At 41.4% G+C, this 21,653-nt stretch overlaps 1 protein-coding gene across 3 annotated transcripts in view; it reads left to right on the forward strand.

The window, feature by feature from the left end:
- The window catches only part of CNKSR3 (CNKSR family member 3), a 71,765-nt gene that overhangs the window by 19,505 nt on the left and 30,607 nt on the right, over positions 1-21,653 (forward strand). Inside the window, exons 2-4 of one of the 3 annotated variants that reach the window (XM_054819803.1) lie at positions 10,155-10,318; positions 18,568-18,770; positions 21,370-21,457. In XM_054819803.1, coding sequence (XP_054675778.1) covers positions 10,155-10,318; positions 18,568-18,770; positions 21,370-21,457 — 455 coding nt within the window. The remainder of the gene's footprint in view (positions 1-10,154; positions 10,319-18,567; positions 18,771-21,369; positions 21,458-21,653) is intronic. The other 2 variants (XM_054819804.1, XM_054819805.1) reach the window with 2 other exon arrangements.

The raw sequence follows: 21,653 nt of genomic DNA on the forward strand, positions 1-21,653 counted from the left end.
TTGCCTTCTGCTGTCAAGATGTTGATGTTAAGTAGCTGGGACAAATCTGTCTCTGGTGGTGTGGGGGAGCTTTACCTCAGTTTGGGATAAGAGTGAGTTGGCAGTAATCAACTATGCATCTCTTTGTGCCATCTGGGATCCAATGCAGTGAATGTTCTGAGGTAATGTTGTCCTGCATGTGGCCTCCTTACTGAGAGAGAGAGTCAGGGTGTTGGACCAGCCTGAAGATGAAATGGCAGTTGGTCTCCTACCTTGGCTCTTGTTGCCACCTAGCTGCGGAAGAGCTAGATGCTGTGGTATGCCCATGGGTGGCTCATTTTTGAGGTAGTCATCCCATAGGCTCTGTACAGGAGAGAGCACGTGGTAAAGTGAATTGATTCCCTACAAAGCCTAGCACTGTATGGAGGAAGGACAAAGGTCTTGTCAATAGGTTCTTCTCAGCTGCAGCTTTCAGTGGCCAGATACCACTCTGCTTTCATTCCTGCCAAAACCCTACTGTGCGTAGGCAAAGCTGGTATTTGCATCAATGGAACAGACAATTACTTTTTCAGTGAGAGAGGAAGACAGACCTACCTTGACTACAGAAGTTGCAAATTACTGTTTGAGTATAATTTAAAATGTATTGGCCAGCATGTCTTAAAGTGCACTTAGTATGAAGAAAAAGCATTAGTGGGGTGAGAAAAAGGAATACCGGAATCACTGTTTTTTTTCCACTTTTTACTTTTGATTTTACCACTTGCTTTTGTTTCCTTCTGGAGAAAGACATAGTGGTTCTTTGAGTCCATGTGCATTGGGAAACAACTTCTGAGCATCGAAGAGGAGTGAGATTTATCAAGCACAGGGTGGAACAGAGTCCCCATGTTAAACTTTGGTGAAATTTGCATTGTCAGAGTTTTAACACAGTACATGAGGATTATGCTTTATGTCACTGATAGCCTGTAGGGCACATTAATTTATCCTGATTGTGAGATACAATGGTAAAAACTTAGGGTGCAAAAGAATAACAAGATCTGGGTCATACTTGCTGGAAGTGCTTCTGTGTCAGTGGAGAGCCATTCTAAACCCATTTAACTGCAGCTATTTTAAATGCAACCAAAAGACAAATAGGCACACTTTTGCATGTATTAGAGTACTGGGCAAAGAGATGTTTTCTTATTTCAGTTTGGAGTTTATAGTAGTTCTTAGGTGCTACTTGAACAATAAATGTTGATTTAAATAGAAGTGCTTCACTACAGCTACAATATCCTACCATTTTATTTGATTTGTGTTGCCTTGCTCGTGCTGCAGTATACCTAGGTGATGAATGCGAGTTGCATCTTGCCACAAGTAGGATATTATTTTTACAGTGAAGTCAGGGAGGATGTTGTCAGCAGTGTCCCTGAAGACATCTTGTGGCATTGGCTAGGAAGTTACTTGGGCTTGTCTGCCCAGGGCAGGTGTGTTCTGTATTTTAATGTGTTTTGCGTGCATTCCCTGAATGTTGGCTTTCATCGCATGTTTTGTTGAAACTTAGAGTGCCAGGTCTATCTGCAGAGAACATATGGCTATACTCTGCTTCCATCTCATTTATTTAGTTTGCCAAACAAAATCTGTTAAAGCATGGAAAGATTGCTTTCACTAAGCATAGCTGGTCAGTGAGTGATGTAGTTGATTCTTAAAAGAGAAAACCAAAGCACAAGTGTTGTATTGTGTGAAGCTACTTCATCACATGGAACTTAATTCTTGATACAGACAGAAATGTACCCCAACGTCAGCAGGAAAAAATGATGTGCATCAGTTATCTTCTTTTTTTCATCCTTCATCTTTCTCTAGTAAGCAGTCCTGTTCTGGTGGTGGCTGGAATTAACAAAGTTACAGCTGAAGTGCTGCCAGCAAGATACTATGCTGCCAGGTGTCTGAGGTCTTGAATATGAGCCCTTGTTTGTGGTTCCTATTCTTCTTTCTTGGAAACTGATTTTCACAAGATGAGTATTTGGGGTGGCACAGTGGCGTCTGGCTGCCTGGGGCTGAGTGGTAAATCCTGAACAAGGGGGTGTCTCTCATCTCTTCCCTCTTCCTTCCAGGTAAGTCAAAATTTCAAGCCTACAAGCCAAACGATACTGAATGGCCTAATGTTCAGAGGTGGAGTCCATCACGTTCTCTTGGGGAAGCGGGTGACAGCAGCAGAGTCCCACTAAGTTATGGCCAGTGTGTGCTGCAGGGGCCCACAGCTGTGCACAGGTGTCCAGTCCAGCTCTGCTGGTGAAAAACATGACTGCATGTGTGCTCTCACCCACCCGCCTTCACATCAGTGGGAATGTAAGACAATACGTTTTGTGTGTGTGTGTGTGTGTTTCCTGGTATGCTCTACTTTTTCATGTCTAGAGGGAATGCCCTGTCAGATTGAAAGAGGCTTTTATTTCTGTCTCTCTGTGGCTGTGGCATAGAGATCTATTTCTTCACTGTAGTAAAGTATGATTGGCCTATGTCTTCATGCTTGTATCTCTTTTTTAAAGAGAGATTTTTCGGGTTAAACCTGTATTTCATTGTGCTGTGTCCTGTTTTTTCCCTTCTTTTTTTAGAAATGTGGCATGCCAGCACAATTCACTTCTCAATTTCTATAGTGTTACATTTTAATTTTGCCTTTAATTTGAAGCCTTAAAGCTATGTCATAATAAGAAACCCCCTATGGAAAATAGTAGAAATAGATTTCTTTTTCTCCCACCCCAATTATTTCATGAGTTCCCTGAAAAAGAGCTATTAAAAAGAAAGAAAACTCAGCTTTGAGTTTTAGTTGAAATACTTTTGGAGTTAAATATCATTAACTTTTCATTTATTACAGGATTGCTGTTATCTCAGTTTATCGTATGCCTCCATTCACTCTTGTCAAATATATTTTTACAGTCCTGATGCAAGTTCAGTCATTGTCAATGGAAGGTACAATTTCTAAATTAATTCACTCTTGCAGTTTCCCACTTGCTGTTCATCTCTCAAGCTGGATTACAACCCACAAGAGCAGCTGGGTGATTCTCACCACCCCCCCACCCCCTTCTATTTCTCTCTATAGTGTTTTTGCATTTGGGGGAAAATCTTGTGTCAGTATTACAGTAAACATTAACACCAATAGTAGTTTTCACTAGTGAAGAGAGAACAATTTTCTTAAGTTGTAGGATAACAGTGATTAAAAGGAAGCTGCCACCTACATTTGGTGCTGTGTATGGCACAGCTGTGGAAGGCCTGTGTCCTGTGCAGTGTAGCTCAGTGTCCCATCCCGAATGTTTGCCAAAAAGGGATATGGTAAGGAGGATCATAGGAAAGATGACATATTGTGTGTTTCCTTCTGCAGGCTTCCTCAAGCCTTCAACCGTTTCTGTTTGAGTCTTTGAGTCAGATGTGACTTCTGCGGCATTTTCTTTCATGAACCTGTTCACCTTCCCCTGAACCCATATGGATGTTGATTGTTCATTACATACTGCTGCGTGAAGAATCACTCTTTTATTGCTTATTCAGACCTCTTTCGTGGCTCTCTCTAATTCCAGTATTGGAAGAAACTATGTATAAATGGTGTTTTTTCTGTTTTTTTTTTCTGTGCCACTTCTGGCTTATAGGTTTTTGTCGTGTCCTTCTCCTGTCTACAATCTTATTCTGTAAAGACTCCACTCTTACTTACCCCATGCCTGCTTAGTTTCCTGAGAATACTTTGTGAAGAAAATCTGAGTCGGTTTTTCTGGCTTTTTTTAGAGAGAGGTCTTGCTTAGCAAACCTGCTGGAGTTCTTGGAAGGGTTTAGCAAGCATGTGGACAAAAGCTATTTTGACTCTTCCTTAACATACTTTGTGATTTACCCTGTGAAGTGTTGAAGGTTATAGTTGTCCTCAAATTTACAGTCTGGAGCGTGATAATGAGGACTGCTGGAATGAATGATCTCAATCACTGGCTTTGTAGGGAGGACTGGCAAAAAGTATAGCACAGCGGAAGGCCTGTCAATCTGAGATCGCATCTATATGGAGTTACTAAAGGTTAAACACTGTCTCCATAGCCCTTCTGGTTCGGGTGGTTTACAGCCCAAATTTACCCACCAGTTCTTTTATTACAAGGCAAAGCTTTCAGTTTTGTATTCAAAAGAAGCCAAGGGATTTATGAATGGATTTGAAGGGAATGAATGGATTTATTTTGAGGTAGTGTGAACATATGTGTATATAGTCTGTTTTTCCAGGCTAAATATGTTAGTTGGAAATACTGAAAATAGGAACATGTTGCAAAAGGCTTTCTGTGCAACTGTCAGTCAGAGGGGATTACAGAGGGGACAGTAAAGTGTTCATTATGAAAGCTGAAGACTTCTCCTTTTCCCTCTGTCCTGCTGTGACCTTCATGAGAGAGCTGCCCTTTGCGTCCCTGCTGGCAGGCAGAGGCCAGCAATTTGTCTGGTTCCGTTCCTGTATGAAGCCGGGGGACAGGCAAGAAGCTTCTGTACCATTCTGGCTGTTCTAGGCAATGCCTGTCCTCAGCAAAGCTAGGCCTAATGCCTGGTGAGGCAACAGGCTGTGCCTGCTTGGTTAGGATGCAGAGGATTAAACAGAAATGTGGAAGAGTTGCTTACAATTGCCTACCTGAGGAGAAGTTACTACTTAAACAAGCTGGTTTATGCAGGAGACATTTTGTAATGCTAATAATAAACAGCTCTTGCTCTTCAATTCTGTTTGGTTGTTTTTTTTTTTTTTTAAAGTGATTGATACTTCAGATGGTGGCAATGTTATGAGTGACTGTGAAACTACTTAGATCAAAAAAATTAAACAAGGAAGTTGTTTTACCTTTTTTTCTCTAAACAGTAATTCACAGATCTCTTGAAGACATTTATTTTTTTCTTGGCAAACTAAGGCCTTTGAGCTCTCTTCTGGCCCCTATAAGTGATAACTAAACTTTTGTTTTGAAAACTTATGGAATGATAAATACTAAAACAATAAGGCATGTGGGTCCTAGAAAGCAATTTCTTACCTAGGCTCAAATTATTACTGAATGATGTTTCTACTGACTGCTCTAGATGTGTTTTTTATCATCCTTTTAAAGGGCTTTAAATTCTTTTGTTAAAGTCATCCCTGGCTCGCTCTGTAATATCGCAGGATATGGCATCCGTGGTGTTACAGTGGAACAACCTTCCTGCTGCATTGAACAATTCTATATTGAAGAAAACTGTGTTTGTTTTCTTTCTCCTTGAAAGTTTCAATTTGTTCCTTTTCATGCTGTACCTGTCCTACTAAGCTGCTTCAGCTTTTCACAGCTGTCTTACAGACCCTTTTTCCTTACTTTCATCTGCCTCTCAGGTGCTGGTTCGCCCACTTACGAAGCAGTGCTTTGTCTTTCTAGAGTTCCTTTGCTGCCCTGATTCCTTCCTGCTTTTTCTTTATTAATTTCTTCCAGTCCTGGAAATAGGTAAAGGAAATGAAGGGAGGAAGCTATCACAATAGCAGTTACAAAATGATGTGGAATATAAATGATAGTATAATAGCATGTACCATGGGGTATGTCAAAGATTTTCCTAGAATCAATGACCTTTCAAAGCTTGGGAGGGTGGATTGAAATTAGTGTGTGCAAGGAGTCTTGGAGACTAGAAGTAGTGAATGAATAGACTCTGAAGGAGAGATCAGAATAAGAGTAACCACCTTAGGTGGGAAGGTCAGATTCTTACAACATTTGAATGTGTGTTTCTTAAGGTTATGAAGCAAAAAAGACTTTGGCAGTCTGGCCTAGCCAGCTGTCTGAGGTCCAAGGGAGCCCCTCGGTGGGCTGAGGGTTGTAGCTGAATCTTGGTGCTACCCTGGGACACTGAGTGCTGCCAGTTTGTTAATGAGTTGCCCAACAGACAAGAGTACATGTTCGTAGTAAGTCTATACTTCCTTGAGCCTGTGAGCAGCGATGCCCATGTGGTGCTATGTGAAGGAGAAGGTCTTGTACTTAAGAGTTCTTCCTCTGTTCAAGTGGCTTGTGCTCCTCCTGCTTCCTTGTGTCAGCTTTGGCATTTTATGAGCTATCTTGAGAATCTGTTCAAGTTCCAGAACTAACAGAAAATGATCCCCATCACCTTCCAGTTCCACCTCCCCGTTCTTCCTCAGTTCCTTGCCCTTTTTTCCCCTTCCCTGCCCTCCCTCACCCTGTTGGAATATATAGACTCTGAGGTCTCACAAGAGAAGAGAGTGAGGAAGAGTGGGATGATGGGAAGAAAGAAGAGGCAGCGAGTCAGCTGGTTTTGGACCTGTGGCCATAATACACTTGTTAACTTTTTTTATTGCTTTATGGTAGGTAAATTATTTAGTAATGTCCAGCATAGAAGTTGAACAAAAAGTTTGAAACTACTTAATGACTCTATTTCTAAAACACACATCTCTAGTACTTTGAGAGTCAGATATGTCATTGTTGAATGGCTGACATCTATCTACAGTAGAAATGCTAATTCTCTCTGAATAGTAAACTGATAGTTGTGGCTTAGACTCAAGCCTCCCCCTTAACACCCTCAAAGTTGTTTTCCCCCCTCAATTCTTATTCAAAATAACTTTCTTAATCTTGGAAGCAGACTGAGATTGGTATCAGTGCAAATCTGTAAGTGTAAGCCCTGTCCTAATGTTTTTGCATGAATGCAAGGTATTGAATGTCTTCTGGGGCGCTTTGCATGGTGGTGGAAGGTTATTTTAGACAGAAAAGTCTAGACAGTTGTTAGGATCTGTTGCACATCTCTACACCTGCCAAAATTTGGGAGGGAGTTTGTTCAAGTTACACTGCAGTTCCTCAGAAGTGTTTTCTTGATAGGATTAACACCAGCTAGACTAGTCTGCCTCCCTCCCCCCAAAATCACTGCTACTATTGTTATAAAACTTGGGTAGCATTCTGCAATTGCTATTTGTATTCCCATCTTCCCTCATTCCGTAACAGTTATGTGAGTAGGAAGATTGTTACCTTTTGTGCATGGTTTTGATGTATGTGCGAGGAATAATATAAATATTTCTCACATGCAATTGAGACAAATGCTTTTTAAACACACTTAGAGCATAAAATAAATAGATTAGACTTCTGAAGGGCTCTTCAGTGGGTAAAGGAGATAAAGATACATTTTTTTATTTTTATATAAAAATTTATTTTTTTGGAAATAGAGGAAACTATTTTCTTGCTTGAACCTGCCATAAGAAAGCATCCTTCTGAGTAATGTAGACTGCTTTTTATAGTTTTTAATTCATCTAAGTTTCTCAAAAATATCCAGACTTTGCTAATGGGCAATACTAAGTCTGCATGAGGCTTTGAAGTTCACAGAGAAAATACATGGAAAGAACTGAGATGTTTGGAGGAAAAAATGAGCAGTTAATTTAGATTACCAGCAGCATTTGAATGCTGACTTTTTAAACTCGACTTAAATATTATTTAGTTTATTGTACTGATTTATGAGTTCTTTTTTCCTCCCTTTTCCTTTCCCTCTTGGAGAAATAGGAATTTTTTTGTTTGCATATGATGTTTAAGCATTTCATTCATGCGATAGATAACTAAACAATAGGGTATAAATGTGGTTGCAATCTCAATTAAAATGTTTAAGATTTTCCTTATGTTTCTTAGTAAAAATAACACCACCACCAGTGTGAGTAAGCTCCTCTTAAACCATTAGTGAATGCTTGCCACGAGTGTGTGGGTCTGTCTTCACTTCCTAGTTTGCATAGTTTTGGTCACTTAATCTTAAATACATTTCTAACTGAGTGGCTGTGCCTCTGCATTGACTGTTTTGAATTAACATATGTGTGATTTTTGTAGTATTTTACTTTACAAAATATAGTCTTATGTGATTGTAGAAGTACTGTTTTTAGAGGTAGCTGTTCAAGTTGTAATAGACCTTCAAGAACATGGAAGCATGAATTAAAAAAAAAAAAAAGAAAAAAGCACAGGCAGGCTGAAAGCCATAGTTGTATTTCTTGGGGGTGATACATAAATTTGTGAGTCTCGTGTTTTAGCACAGAATGAGGATCTAGAAAGTTGAGTCAACACACAGAAAGGGTAGTTGGCAAAAGCAACATTGCATCCAAGAAATTTTAAACTTAAAGCTTTGTTGCATGTTGCATAAAGTGTTTTAAGTGTTTGTGCAATTTGCATTGGAAACTATGGGCTTACAGTGGCAAATGATGGGAAACAGTGGTCTGCAAGACGGCATTAAAAATTGGGAATGTCAAATATGTGCACTGTATGTCAGCCTTGGTTGAGAATTTGTTTTGAAAAAATAAATTGTTAAACAATGAAGGCCAGATCGTTTTATTATTTTTCCTGGGAAAAAAGTTTTTATAGCCTAAGGGAGAATTTAGTGCCTGTGGGAAAGAGAACACTGGGCTCAATTTTCAAAATTTATGCAGCCTTGCCAAGACAGATGGGATGAAACAGGCGTGCACCCCAAACAACTGTAGCCCTGGGAGACTCCGCTCATCTTGCATGCGGGTTTACCCACTCATAATTATGCTTAAAAATCAAGCTGTGCACACTAGTCGCTCTGCACGTGGAGGAGTCAAGCTTGCGCAGCCGGATTTTGATGTACTGCAATAATTAAACTTGCCCGAGTCACGCAGAGGGGTGACTATTAAGTGCCAGGGTGTCTGTCCTTATTAATTTCTGAGTGAGCAGTATAAAGACAAGAGATGTGTGATGAGAGTCCGTAAGCTCCAGATCTACTGGGACCAGGCACGGCAAGGCAGCAGCGACTGCTTGTGCTGCTGTTACGAAATGAGGGTGGGTGTTTCATGTGACTCCTAGAACCCCGCTTGCAATTTGTCTTGAATGTTTTCTTGGCAGTAGCATGTGCTGGGAGTGCTTGTTTTCCAGGCTGCTACTGTGGCTCCGTGAGTGGGACTGAGTGCTGGTCTTCTGGCTCTCGTTTTCTTGTAGTTCAGGATGCTGTTCATGTTTCTCATCTGCAGCATTCAACATCCTGTCTATCTCAATGGCTTCCTTTTGAGCCAGCATACTGGATAAACATCCTTTATACAGCTCAAGGCTCAAATTTTAAAACTGAGTGGTGAAACAATGTAGCTATTATGGATGCTACATAGTAAATGTCAAATATGTAACCTGAATTTTTTTCTCAGGTCAGCTGTTACCAGTGAACGTGATGTATTTCTACAAAACACATCTAATTGGATCTGTTCCTTTTGCTCCGGCTAATACATTGAAGTGGAACAGGGCATCCAGAGCACTCCATCATCTTTAAAATAACACATCCATCCGAGTGTTTTCCCTAGATTGTTGCTGTGTACAGGATCTTTAAGAACAGAGGAAATGAGCAGAATACACAAGAAAACAGGATTAACACATGAAGTTTAGTTAAATAAAACAAAATGAAAACCAGAAATCCTTTCTCTAATCACTGGGGAAGAGATAGCGTAGAACGGGATCATAGAATCAGAATTTAAAGTGAGGATTTTGGGGATATGGTTGGGACAAAACACTAAACTGTTTTAAAAATACATCACAGATACAAAAGTGAATTAGATGTCTTATTGGTGTGTGCTGTTAATCCTTAGCAAGGGGAAGGAATGGCTGATTCAGGAAGCTGCAGGGTCTTATAAATCAAGGGAATAATGAGACTTGAGCCAAATATAATTTTGATCGCTTTGCCTTTGATCGTTCCTTTTTGCTCTCATCATTTATTCAGCCCTTTTATATAAAAAAAGCGGACGTGAAACTGCAGGGTTTTGTGCTTTTGTTTGTTTGCTTGTTTAACTAGGTTTTGAGCAAGATCTTTGTTCTTGCCTTGTAGTTATCTTTTTTTGGTCGTTGTTGTTGTTTTGGTTGCCCCTCAGGGTTTTGGGTTACCCTGATAGCTGAGTCTACACATGCCCCCTGATAGCGTTGCCTACACGGACACCAAAGGGACATTCTTACCTGCTGAGCTTGATCTACAAGGAGCAGGTGGGTCGTGCAGTGACTTAGGTCACCCAAAGATCCACATAACCTGTGTTTTCCATTTCTGTGTCCCTGGGGTACAAGTTCCAATCTGCAAGTTTCTTTCATAATTATTATATGAACTTGCCTTCTGTGCCTTTCACAGAGTTTGGGTTTTTAATTTTAATTTTTTTTTTTTTACTGGAGAAAGGGGGAAGAAAAGACAGAAATTTGTAACCAGATCCCTTTCTCTCTCTCTCTTTTGTGCTTTGATAGGCCTGGATGATTGCCTGCAGCAGTATGTCCATAAATTTGAACGAGAGAAGATAAATGGTGAACAGTTGTTACAGATTTCTCACCAGGACCTTGAAGACTTGGGTATCTCACGGATCGGACACCAGGAACTGGTTCTAGAGGCTGTGGATCTCCTGTGTGCACTGGTTAGTTAAGTGGTGAACAGACACACAAATAATTTCTTAAAGTGCTCTTTTGGGTGAATAACTAAGGCGAGTTTGATAAAACCAGAATACCTGTGTGTCTTGCTTTCTGTTACACAACATAGTAAAAGAAAACAATAAGAATGTGTTTAATTCTTGCAAGCTTTGTGTTAATAGCTCTAACGTTTTTCTGATAAGAGGCAATGCTAATTAATTTGGTTGCATTTCTAAAGAAAGAAGTTGTCTGAGTGGCATTGTTAGAGCTTGTGGCTCCTGTTAGTGAATAGTGCGATTAAAATTGCTATTGAGTGAATTTGTCATGGAAGATAGAAGACATACTGTTGAAATGACAACTGCTAATGGTTCTCACATCACTTGAAATGTGCTTAGGGCAATTCTGTAGTCTACATACAAAGTGAAGAAAATGTTTTTGAAACAAGGGGTATTTTGCTAACTCAGTCGAGTTCAACTCTCATTGGATTTGGAACTTAAGCTGTTCCTCTGTCTTACTCCTGATATATAACTGCACAGATACTTTTAAAACAAACAGACTCTGAAGAGAATAAATATGTTTCAGATTGTTTTGCTAGTGCAGGCTTTATTTAAAAGCTGTAGTTTGGATACAATCTTGAAGACATGTTTGATGTAATGCAGCAAATGAGCGCCAGAGGCATATATGATCACGTCGTGGAGAAGGGTGGGAAAGACTTCCTCAGCCAGCACTGGCCTCCCTTCCCTTCACTAGGCAAGGCTTGCAGTGTCGAGCATACTCTTCTTAAAATGGAGAGTCTTTATTGCTTCTGTGATATGTGCTTTATTTGCTGCAGAGAAGCGCTATGGGGATCCTTCGTACTCCATAACCAGGAACAAATTGACTAGCCCTTACTGAAAGAAGTGTATTTCATGAAATCAATTCATACAATCTGAAATGTTTCCCAAGGAGTTGTTCTTGTATTTGAAAATGTTTTATTTTTTCTTCAGTATTGGATGTCTAAAAATTTTTTTAATGTTTAACTTGAAAATCTAATAGAAGAACGGAATTAGTCTGAAATGCAGTTCATATTGTGGGAAGGGATAATCTGTCGGGTGAGTGAAGAGGTCTGGTGAGTTAGTAAACATACTGTGTGCTGTACACAGTCCTGACTGAACTAATGGATGTGGCAGCCCCCAAAGGCACTTTTTTCTTCGTACTTTTTAAAATATTAGAATAAAACGAACAAAGCTGGACAACTGCCAGAACCTAAAGCTGTGTTTTATCTCCTACAATTTCCTTCTAATTTCCTTTGTAGACAAAAGTTTTGACCTCAGACTCATTTCTGGAAGTCCTTTGTGAAATGCAGCTCAAGTTAATGTATTAGAGTTCTCATATCACGGCTGAAATGTCCTTGTTACTTTAGGAGGTGGAGGAAGAATTCCCGTGTTTTAGGTATGCCCTTTGTCACCTTTTTCATGCCCCTTCCCTTGAGGTTTTTTGGATTGTTGTTTACATCACCATTCGTAGTGTGTTAAGTTCTAGTGACAGACAATTTTTTATTTTGCAGTCTCTTCCGTGTGAGAGAACAAAGGTTTCCCTATTCCATCTGTATTCCTTAAAAGTGGGTCTGCATATTGAAATAACTTAGTGGATGGGGGGTTTTTTGTGTGTGTATATATGGTGACATTTCCCTAACTTTTGGGGCCTTGAATTGAAAAGCAAAGGCACTATTTGTGATTTTTTTCCTTTTTTTCTTTCTCTTTTTTTTTTTCTTCTTTTTTTTCCTCCCCACTGTATGTTTAGCTCCCATATAGAAATGTGTCATTGCCTAGGCCAGCCTGAGGTCAGGCTTTGAAAGCTGTCATTCTTGGGGCAGGAGGGGAAGGCAGGGCTGAGAAGGAGGTTTTGTTGGTTCCCCAGTCCTGGAGTTCTCAAGAATTATTTAGCTTGTTGTCTTGTTTCAGCTGAGGTTCCTTCAAATCAATGCTTTGGTTCTGTCACAGTACAAGAACACTTGCGTCTCTAAAAGCAGTGAAGCAGCTGTCTTTGGAGCATCTTTCTTCTGCAGTAACTCTTTTCAAGCATTGACCATACAGACCTTTCTTCCATCCTCAGTAGATGAGCTGTAAAAATATAGTGTGAAGGTAGTCCTTTCCTTTAGAAAGGACACCAAATACACTTTTTTTTTTTTAATTTTATAGGGATAGAGCCCTCTTTGACAGCTACACTGCCAAGCTGAAAATATGTCTGCAAGCTATGGTGTTTGCTGCTGCAAAGTGAACTCTAGAACCAGTATAGCTGATAGAGAAGTGAATACATCTTTCTCTGCTGATTTGGTGATGAGGCGGTGTTCCCTCATCATCTCATAGCAGTGGCCACATGTGCAACAGCTGCAGCTGAAGAGGCAGCAGGAGACTGTGGGCAAGGATAAAAAGTGAGCACACATTTCCATTGCTCTTGAGCTGGTCTAATAGACTTCTCTGAACAGGTGTTGAAGACTTATTTAAGGAATTTAGAGGACATATCAAAGAAACTGAATTCCCTAGAGGGGAAAAAACCCTATCAACTTGAGTGCCTCCATCTTTTTGTTGATGACAATATTTGCTTGGGGGAGAAAAGCGATGGGAGGAAGAAATTTCTTAGTTGATTGAAGTATTTGGGGGAGAGGGGAACAAACATACCTAAGTATGCTTTTTAAATTCATGCAAAACCACAAAAACAGGGGCAGAGATCCAGAAAATAAGCTTTCTCAGCCAAATAATTGGGATAAAAAGCATCTGGAGTGGTGGTGAAAACTGAATACTTACTCGTCATTCCCTGATGAGTAGACTTGCCTGTTTGGGATTAGTAAATATAAAACGATGCAAGCATTAACAGGAAACTATATGCAAATATTTTCACTTTTAATGTGTTCTTTGGATTAGATTTCTGAATCTTTACCTACACTGTATGATGGAAGAGTTTGGAAGAAAAAAAGCAGCTGATTTTTCTTGAGGTTACAATGAAGAGATACTAGTTTTAAGCAATCTAAAAAAAACCCGCCAAAACCCCCACAAAACCAAAAGAATATAGGTTTTAGCATTTGTGCCTTTGATTATTTCACTGGTAGTAATGTTCTGCTGGTGTATTTGCAGTGGAGGAAAATACAATGTCATAACATGAAATAGAACATACATGCATGAAGACTTGTCCTTTGTGACTAATCCTTGTCAAAAGCACCACATCTATGCACCACCTCATAAGATGACAGTTTTCTAGAGGTCTCAACTTAAATTTAGTGCTGTTTATTAGGAAATTTGGGACTCCAAAGGATTCTTTAGGATGCATTTTTGTTAAAAGAGAAAGAGCAAGAATAGGTGATTGTGTGACAGTACCTTGTGTTAACTGTAGTGTTTATATAGGCATGCAGTGAGTTGGATCAGCTTTTGAGCAGGCGTTCAGTCTGTTTTTATTAATTTTTTTCCCAGAGCTGGTTTTCAGTTGGATCAGCCAGCAGATCCAGCTCAGCTCATCACACTGTGACGTGTGAACATGGCTATGAAGGGGAAGGCAGTGCTGCCCCTGGGCAGTAGCAGAGCTCTGGATCAGCCCAAGTCAGCTCTGACACAACTGCTGTGCTCTTTCGACTTTGCTTAGCCATCCTTTTTTTTTTTTTTTTTATTCTTTGATTTTATGTTGGCTGCCTGACCTTGAGCAATTATTTGATCAGTGTGCTTTTTCTCATTAAATGTAATGGAGTTTGGAAAGAGTACACTCTTGTGTGCACGTGCTGTCCCGTGCACGTGTGCGTGCTGTCTCTCACTCCAGCCCTGCATGTGGTTCCCCAGGTTAATGAGTAACAACCTGGGAATGTTTGACACAGGGTGCTCTTGACTGCTGGCTTAAGCCTGTGTTTTGATGAAAGCAACTTTGATGTTTTAAATCGGGAACAATAAGAAAATGTAACGTGGTCTTTGGTTCATAAGCAACATCTAAAACTTTTTGGTTGTTAAATATTGTCGTCTCAGTCCTGTAGAAATATTCCAGAAAAGCCTGCTAAGCTTTGCACTACAACTGTGTGTAGCTATGAAGGCTGTTTGACATGCTGCCACGCTATCAACATTCCTATCTGTCCTGAATTGGGGCTCTAGCTCCATGACAAGTTAAATTAATCCAAGTCAGCTGCTGCCTCCACCCCCTCCTGTCCTCTGACTAGTGATCTTTTGTGCTTGCACTCAGCTGACCCTGAGGTGAGCTACTTCAGGGAGCTAAACTAGCTGAGACCACACTACAGCAAAAAAGGGAATAGATTTTTTTTTTTTAATGGTTTAGTTCCCCAGACCAGCCCTGCCAACAGACTGGCCACTGCAAGTGAAAGAGCAGAAAAATAGCAGAAATAAGAGGTTGTGTGTGAGATGGTGAGATGGTGTCAGGTGTCAGGCTAAGGTAGAAGCGTTGCTGTGTCTGGTGAAGGATCATAATGTTTTCTGTGTATTAAAGCAAACAGGTCAAAATTGCAGAATTTGGTCACCTGTACTGATGAGCTGCATGGTCCCTGTTATGCTGGATAGGCATAGTGGTTTAGATATCCCAGGTGCGCTCCGTAGAGTCCCTGGGAGAAGTTGTAGGAGAGCCTAGCGCGTTGACTGGAGAGCTTGGCTGTGGTGTGCTCTTGATAGGCAGTTGGGGAGACTGGTTGCAGTCATAAGCTGGAGCCCCTGTATCTCCAGAGGCCACACCTGTGTGGCTGAAGTCCACCTCAAAACTGAGAACTACTTGACAGAATTATTTAAAAACTAACTGAACTGGAAAAGTCACACCGGACTGACCCGCTGTATAAATAAGGTGAAAGAGGCATGATAAGTAGTGTGTGAATGTTTCAGAGCCAATGCCAAAGTCTGACCTGGTATATCAATGGGTGTCTTCTTAAATGCTGGGGCCACCTCTAGTTGCAGACACCCACAGGTGGTGGGCACAATATCTGCACCTGAATGACAGAAAGAAAGACCTGGAGATGCTTAAATATATGAAGACTCAAGTTCTGACCAAACTGATTAGGTGGTTATACCGCTGTACGGAAAAAAATCTTTCATATTTTCTGTCCCTTTATGGGAGGAGGGGGGTCACTATCCTCCAATTCCCCTGTTAAAGGGGGAGACTTCTGGCACATGGCTACTTTGAAATTCTTGTGGTCACAGGAACTTAACCCACACCCAGACCTGTTGGTGAAAAAGTATTCCTCCAAAAATAGACTAATATGCAATATTCTGTGAGGAGGAGAAAACTAACTGCAAAAAATGCATCTGAATGATGCTTTTTGGTGGTGGTTTGTTTTGTTTGGGTTTTTTTTTGTTAAAAGGTGATAAGGTCACACATGACAGTGTGCAAGTACTTTAACACTGTTTAGTAATCCAAAATCTTTCCCTCTCTGATCCTAGAAAATTTAAGGATATCCTTTGCTATTGCAACGGTAGCATTTTTTTAATTGGATATATCCTCTCAACCACTACTCCTGGCTGCACTTTAAGGGTACTTCCTTGCCAGGAGCCTTCAGGGGCAGGAGGGAGGCACTTGTGTAACTTAGGCCCACTGGGATCTTATCCATAGGAGGTGGTAGGTATTTTACCAGTAGCGGAGTAGCTGCAACATCTTCTTACACTGGTGGGTTTCTTTGGGGCAAAGGTTCTGTTTCGTCTTTTGTAAATGACTTAATGTAAAATTATCCAGCCTGTTTTATGGGTGCTTGATGGTGGAGGGAACGGAGCCGTGTGCCAGCAGTGTGCCCTGGCAGCAAAGAAGTCAGCAGCATCCTGGGCTGCATTAATGGGAGCATGGCCAGGAGAGGTGGGGAAGTCATTATCGCCCTTTACTTGGTGCTCTTAGTCTACGTATGCCCCCCACCCCCAAGTACAGCAAAGAGGTGGACAAACTAGAGGGAGCTTGGCGGACAGCTACCAGGTTGGTCAGGGCTGTAGTACTCGCCCGTGAGGAAAGGCTGAGGGCCTGGGACTTCTTTAGTCTGGGGAAGAGATGGCTTCAGGGAGGCCTGACGCCAGATCCCCAGCACCTACCGTGGGGGGACAGGGTCAGCAGGATTACAGAGCCAGACTGCTTGTGGTGGTGCATGGTGGGAGGATGAGAGACTTTGGGCAGAAATTGAAACGAGAGGTTCAGACTGACTTTAAGGAAACACATTCTTACAGTCAGCAGATTAGGTTGCCAAGAAAGGTTTTCTGTCCTTGGAGGTTTTCAAGACCTGACAGGATGAAGCCCTGAACAAGCTGGTCTGAGCTCAGAGCTGAGCCTGCCATGAGCAGGGGGGTTGGACTGAGACCTCTGGAGCTCCCCTCCAGCCTGGGTGGTGCTGTGATCCTAAGTGGAAGTGTTGGGAATCCTGGATCTTGGGATTGCATGGAGTTAAGGTTTGCTTTAGTTGCTTTAGTTATTTGAGGGGGAAAGGAAAAAGAATAGATAATATAGCTGACTAAACTATGGAACTTGGTGGTTGGTAGCAAGAAACTGCAACAGCAAAAGAATAAAGGCAGGGGGTTTTTTTTGTATTTTTGGGTAGGGTTTTCAATTTTTTTGTTTTTTTTAAAGAAAAGTAGGAATTTTCACTCCAAAAGAGCTAAGCATTACAAAGGACTTAACTTTCAGAAGATGCCCACAGAAGTTTTGCAAGGTGAGACAACTCAAAAGCAAAGGCACTCAGCAACGTATTGATTGCTATGTGACTCACACGTTTGCACACTGACAGCAAAAAGAAGAAAATCTTGATTACAAAATTGAGTTGCCTTCAGAACAGATGCAATGTAGCATTTCTGGCATGTTTGGAATGAGATGATGAATGTGTTGCTTAAAACAATTGGGTTTTAATCTTATGGAGTGTGGTTTGGTTGTATTTGAATTTATAAAGTTAAAGTTACAGACTGGATTTACAGATTTTTTTAAAATTTTTTTAGGTTTTAACACGTTTTATAAGGATGCTGTTGAATTAAAAATATGATGCCTAAGAATGGTTTTAATTACTGTGTATGGTGTTAATGCAGTCCTCAAACTTGCAAAAAATTGCACTGCTGTAATCAAGGAGCACAGTTGCTGAAAACTTGTGATCCAAATATTTACTCCAGCTTTTGACTGTGAAATTACATTTGCTTCCTGTAGATGTTTTTATCTTTTGCCAGATTAAATTTATCTTTAGTTGTGAATGAAATGTTACTTCAGTGTTTATGTGCCACAGTATAGAAAACATTTTTAGAAAAAACAGCAGTTATTTTTCTTTTTGTTAAAGGAAAGCAACACAATCTTGTTACTCCAACTGCATTTTAAAGGTTAATGATATCTGATAGAACGTTGGGATTTCATTTTGATTTGAAAAGTATCCTCAAATCTCATTAATGTCAGTAAAACTGAGGGGGTTTGGCACCCACAGAAGTATTTTTAGTGGCTGTAGTGTAGAATAAATCTTAGAAAGTGAAGGTCTAGGATTTGTCAATATGGAAAAGACAACTGCAGTCTGTAAAATCTTGCCTGTTATGGAGGTGAGTAGGGAATTGGTTCTTCCAGTAGAAGAACTAGGTGCACTAAATGAAGGTAGCATTAACACTGTGTAGTCCTCCCACAGCCCAGCCAAAGAACCCCCAAAAAACTCTTGAAAGTACCATGTGTGTTGAAGGAAATCATTAATCTGTAGAATGCCTTGCCATAGGATGCTAACATTCATGTGGGTTGAAAGCAGAAACTGAATTTCTGCTAGAAATCCTAACCACCATTGCTTCCTGGGGCTGCTGAGCTGCAGATAGGTGGGTGCAGACAAGATCGTTTGTGGGGGTGTTGGAATATGCTTGCAATCCGTCCTGGGGAACAGCTACTGTGTAGGCACTGATATGGGATTCTGGGCTATATGGACCAGAGGCCAGCCATGCTTTTCACAGCTTTTGACTCTAAACCCATTTGCTATTTTTTAGCAGTATGTGGAATATCACTAAGTTTGCACAGTCAGAAATTAAGTTTGTCCAGTAAGGCTGCACTTGTGGTGTAGGCGTGATTTCCAATTTCTACCTACTTCTGTACTTGCACCAGGGACTTCAAGGTAAGATTTCATGTCTGTTAGAAGCTAAAGGACAACTTAGAAAGTAGGTCCTTCTTTCTAAGACCTAGATGCTTCATTTTGGCCAAAAACCAGAAAAAATTGGGCAAATCCTCAGACCTTTCATCCCAAATGAGTTTCTAACTTGTGGTATAATAAATAGGACGACTACGTAGGGAGATTTATCAAATTTAATAATATTCTTTCCAGAACTATGGACTTGAAACAGACAATATGAAGAACCTGGTTCTCAGGCTGCGAGCATCATCCAACAATCTGCAAAATTACATCAGCAGCCGTAGGAAAAGTTCAAATTATGATGGGAATACCTCTCGCAAGCCCCCCAATGAATTTCTTACTTCTGTGGTAGAACTTATTGGTGCTGCTAAAGCCTTGCTTGCATGGTTGGACAGGTAAGAATAAAATCTTCGTATTTTAATTTACTGCCATAATGAATTGTTTCTCCTTGTAGGGCAATTTATAGATGCTTGGGTGTAAAGATCTTCTTGATCTCGCTCCTCCCATTTTTTTTTTTGGTGTTGCCAGAATGCCTTGAGTGGACAAATTTCATAGAATCATAGAATGGTTTGGGTTGGAAGGGACCTTAAAGATCATCTAGTTCCAACACCTCTGCCATAGGCAGGGACACCTTCCACTAATCGGGTTGCTTAAAGCCCCATCCAACCTGGCCTTGAACACTTCCAGGGGGAAGGGACATCCACAACCTCTCTGGGCAACCTGTTCCAGTGCCTCACCACCCTCACAGTAAAGAATTTCTTTCTAACATCTAATCTGAATCGACCCTCCTTCAGCTTAAGGCCATTACGCCTTGTCCTGTCACTACACTCCCTGATAAACAGTCCCTCTCCAGCTTTCCTGTAGGCCCCTTCAGGTACTGGCAGGCTGCTATAAGGTCTCCCTGGAGCCTTCTCTTCTCCAGGCTGAACAAGCACAGCTCTCTCAGTGTTTCTTCGTAGCAGAGGTGCTCCAGCCTTCTGATTGTCTTTGTGGCCGTCCTCTGGACTAGCTCCAACAGGTCCATGTCTTTCTTGTACTGGGGCCCCCAGAGCTGGATGCAGTACTCCAGGATAGGGTCTCACCAGAGCAGAGTGGCAGAATCCCCTCCCTCAACCTGCTGGTCACACTTCTTTTGATGCAGCCCAGGACATGGTTGGCTTTCTGGGCTGCAAGTGCACATTGCTGGCTCATGTTGAGCTTTTCATACACCAACACCCCCGAGTCCTTCTCCTCAGGGCTGCTCTCAATCCATTCTCTGCCCAGCCTGCAGTTGTGCTTGGGATTGCCCCGACCCATGTGCAGGACCTTGTACTTGGCCACGTTGAACCTCATGAGGTTCATGTGGGCCTACCTCTCCTGCCTGTCAAGGTCCTTCTGGATGGCATCCCTTCCCTCCAGCGCGTTGACTGCACCACACAGCTTGGTGTTATTGGCAAACTTGCTGAGGGTTCACTCAATCCCATTGTCCATGTCGCCAACAAAGACGTTAACAGTGCCGATCCCAATACCAACACCTGAGGAATGCCACTCATCACTGGTCTCCACTTGGACATCAAGCCATTGACCCTAACTCGTTTGAGTGCAACCATCTAGCCAATTCCTTATCCACTGAGTGGTCCATCTGTCAAATCCATGTGTCTCCAATCTAGAGACAAGGATGTCGTGCAGGACAGTGTCAAATGTTTTGCACAAGTCCAGGTACATGACTTAGAGCAATTTCCCTTAGATGTCATCTTCCCTTATCCACTGATGCTGTAACCCCGTTGTTAATCTTGGGTGTCTACTCTAGCATTCCCACTCTTGCTAAAACCAGTGAAACTGTTAACATTGCATCCAAACAGGCTTATAAAAGTAGGTGTCTTCCCATTCAGGTCAGCTTCTCATACATGTGACTTCCTCCTCTCCCCTTCCCAATTTCTACATTACTTGTCATTGGCAGGTCCCTTTCTAAAAGAATTCTTAATGTTCTGCTGAAATCGTGGCCTTAGCTCTGCAATTTGAAGACTGAGGAGAGACTCTTCCTCTGACTCTTTTTTTTTTTTCCCCCTTTAATTTTTTTTTTCCTGGCAAGAGCCAGAGTTGTTTTGTGACAGCTGCAGTGGAAGCAATAAGGCAGCAGAGCCGGTCGGATGCTGGCAGGGATGCTGTCCATGATAACAGATGAACATAAATTCTCAAGCCCTTTGCCAGCTTTCCTGAGAAGGAAGGTTAGGAGAGCTGCATGGGGACTGGCAGCAAGGAGAGCTTTCATCCTTCAATATCCTCACTTTCCAGCAAGGAGTCGGTTCTGTGTCCAGACAGTGACGTTAACGCTTGTGCCTCCTACCTGCTCCTCTCCTCGCACCCTGTTGCTGGCAGCTCAGCCTAAATTTCTTCTGAAGCTCACTGTCAGCAAGATGGCTGGCTTGTCCATTTCCAAACCTGCTGGGGTTTCTGACCCCAGCTTCTAGCCCTTTCAGCTGTCTGGAGGATCTGAGGTGAGACTCTATAGGCTCTAAAGCTGCCCTATCTATAATGATCCTTTTCTAAGATTGAGCTTCACTGTAGCTCTGAGTGTAAAATGTGAAAATCCATTTTTCTTCTTTTAGGGAATCTTTTTTCTTTTTCTTTTTCCCTTCATTCTGAGTTTAGTAATCAAAGAGTTGGAACTTAGAAATCTACTTGCTGGCAAACCCAAGGGTGTGATTTTTAGAACACAGTCAGTGTGATCCAACTCAAGCATACAGCTGAGAGAACTGTAGTTTGGAAAATTGACCATTTCTTCTGGTTTTGCTCTTTGAACTTGCTTACCATGGAGCTGGACAGTCACTTATTTTGGTGGAAAGACGAAGCAGGACTATGTAGTCAGGAATATTTATATTGTAATACTGTGTCCTCACACTTGTGTGAATGTCAGAGTTACAGCTCTTGCTCTCACATGCTGTTCCTCACTGGTAAGGTAGGATGGGAGAAGATTGGTCCCTTCAATCTAAGGGGAATTTTCTCTTGTTGCAGGACCCCATTTACAGGTATTGCTGACTTTTCATCAATGAAGAACAGAATCATTCAGCTCTGCTTGGATCTCACTACTACTGTTCAGAAGGTCAGCTGATTTCTTTTCCTCTTTGCTTTCCAAAAGGGAAGGAAAGGGGTGTTTGGGGAACTGACGTGCTTGCTGTGTACAGAGTGCTAATTGGAAGGCAAATATGGAAATTAGTTTCAATTGTCCATTTTTCTGAGGTTGCTTTTTGATTTACTTAATTTCTAATTTTACTATTGCTGGCTGCGTCTTAAGTGAC

The sequence above is a fragment of the Grus americana genome, chromosome 3 (assembly GCF_028858705.1).
Source record: "Grus americana isolate bGruAme1 chromosome 3, bGruAme1.mat, whole genome shotgun sequence".
Lineage (NCBI taxonomy): Eukaryota > Metazoa > Chordata > Aves > Gruiformes > Gruidae > Grus > Grus americana.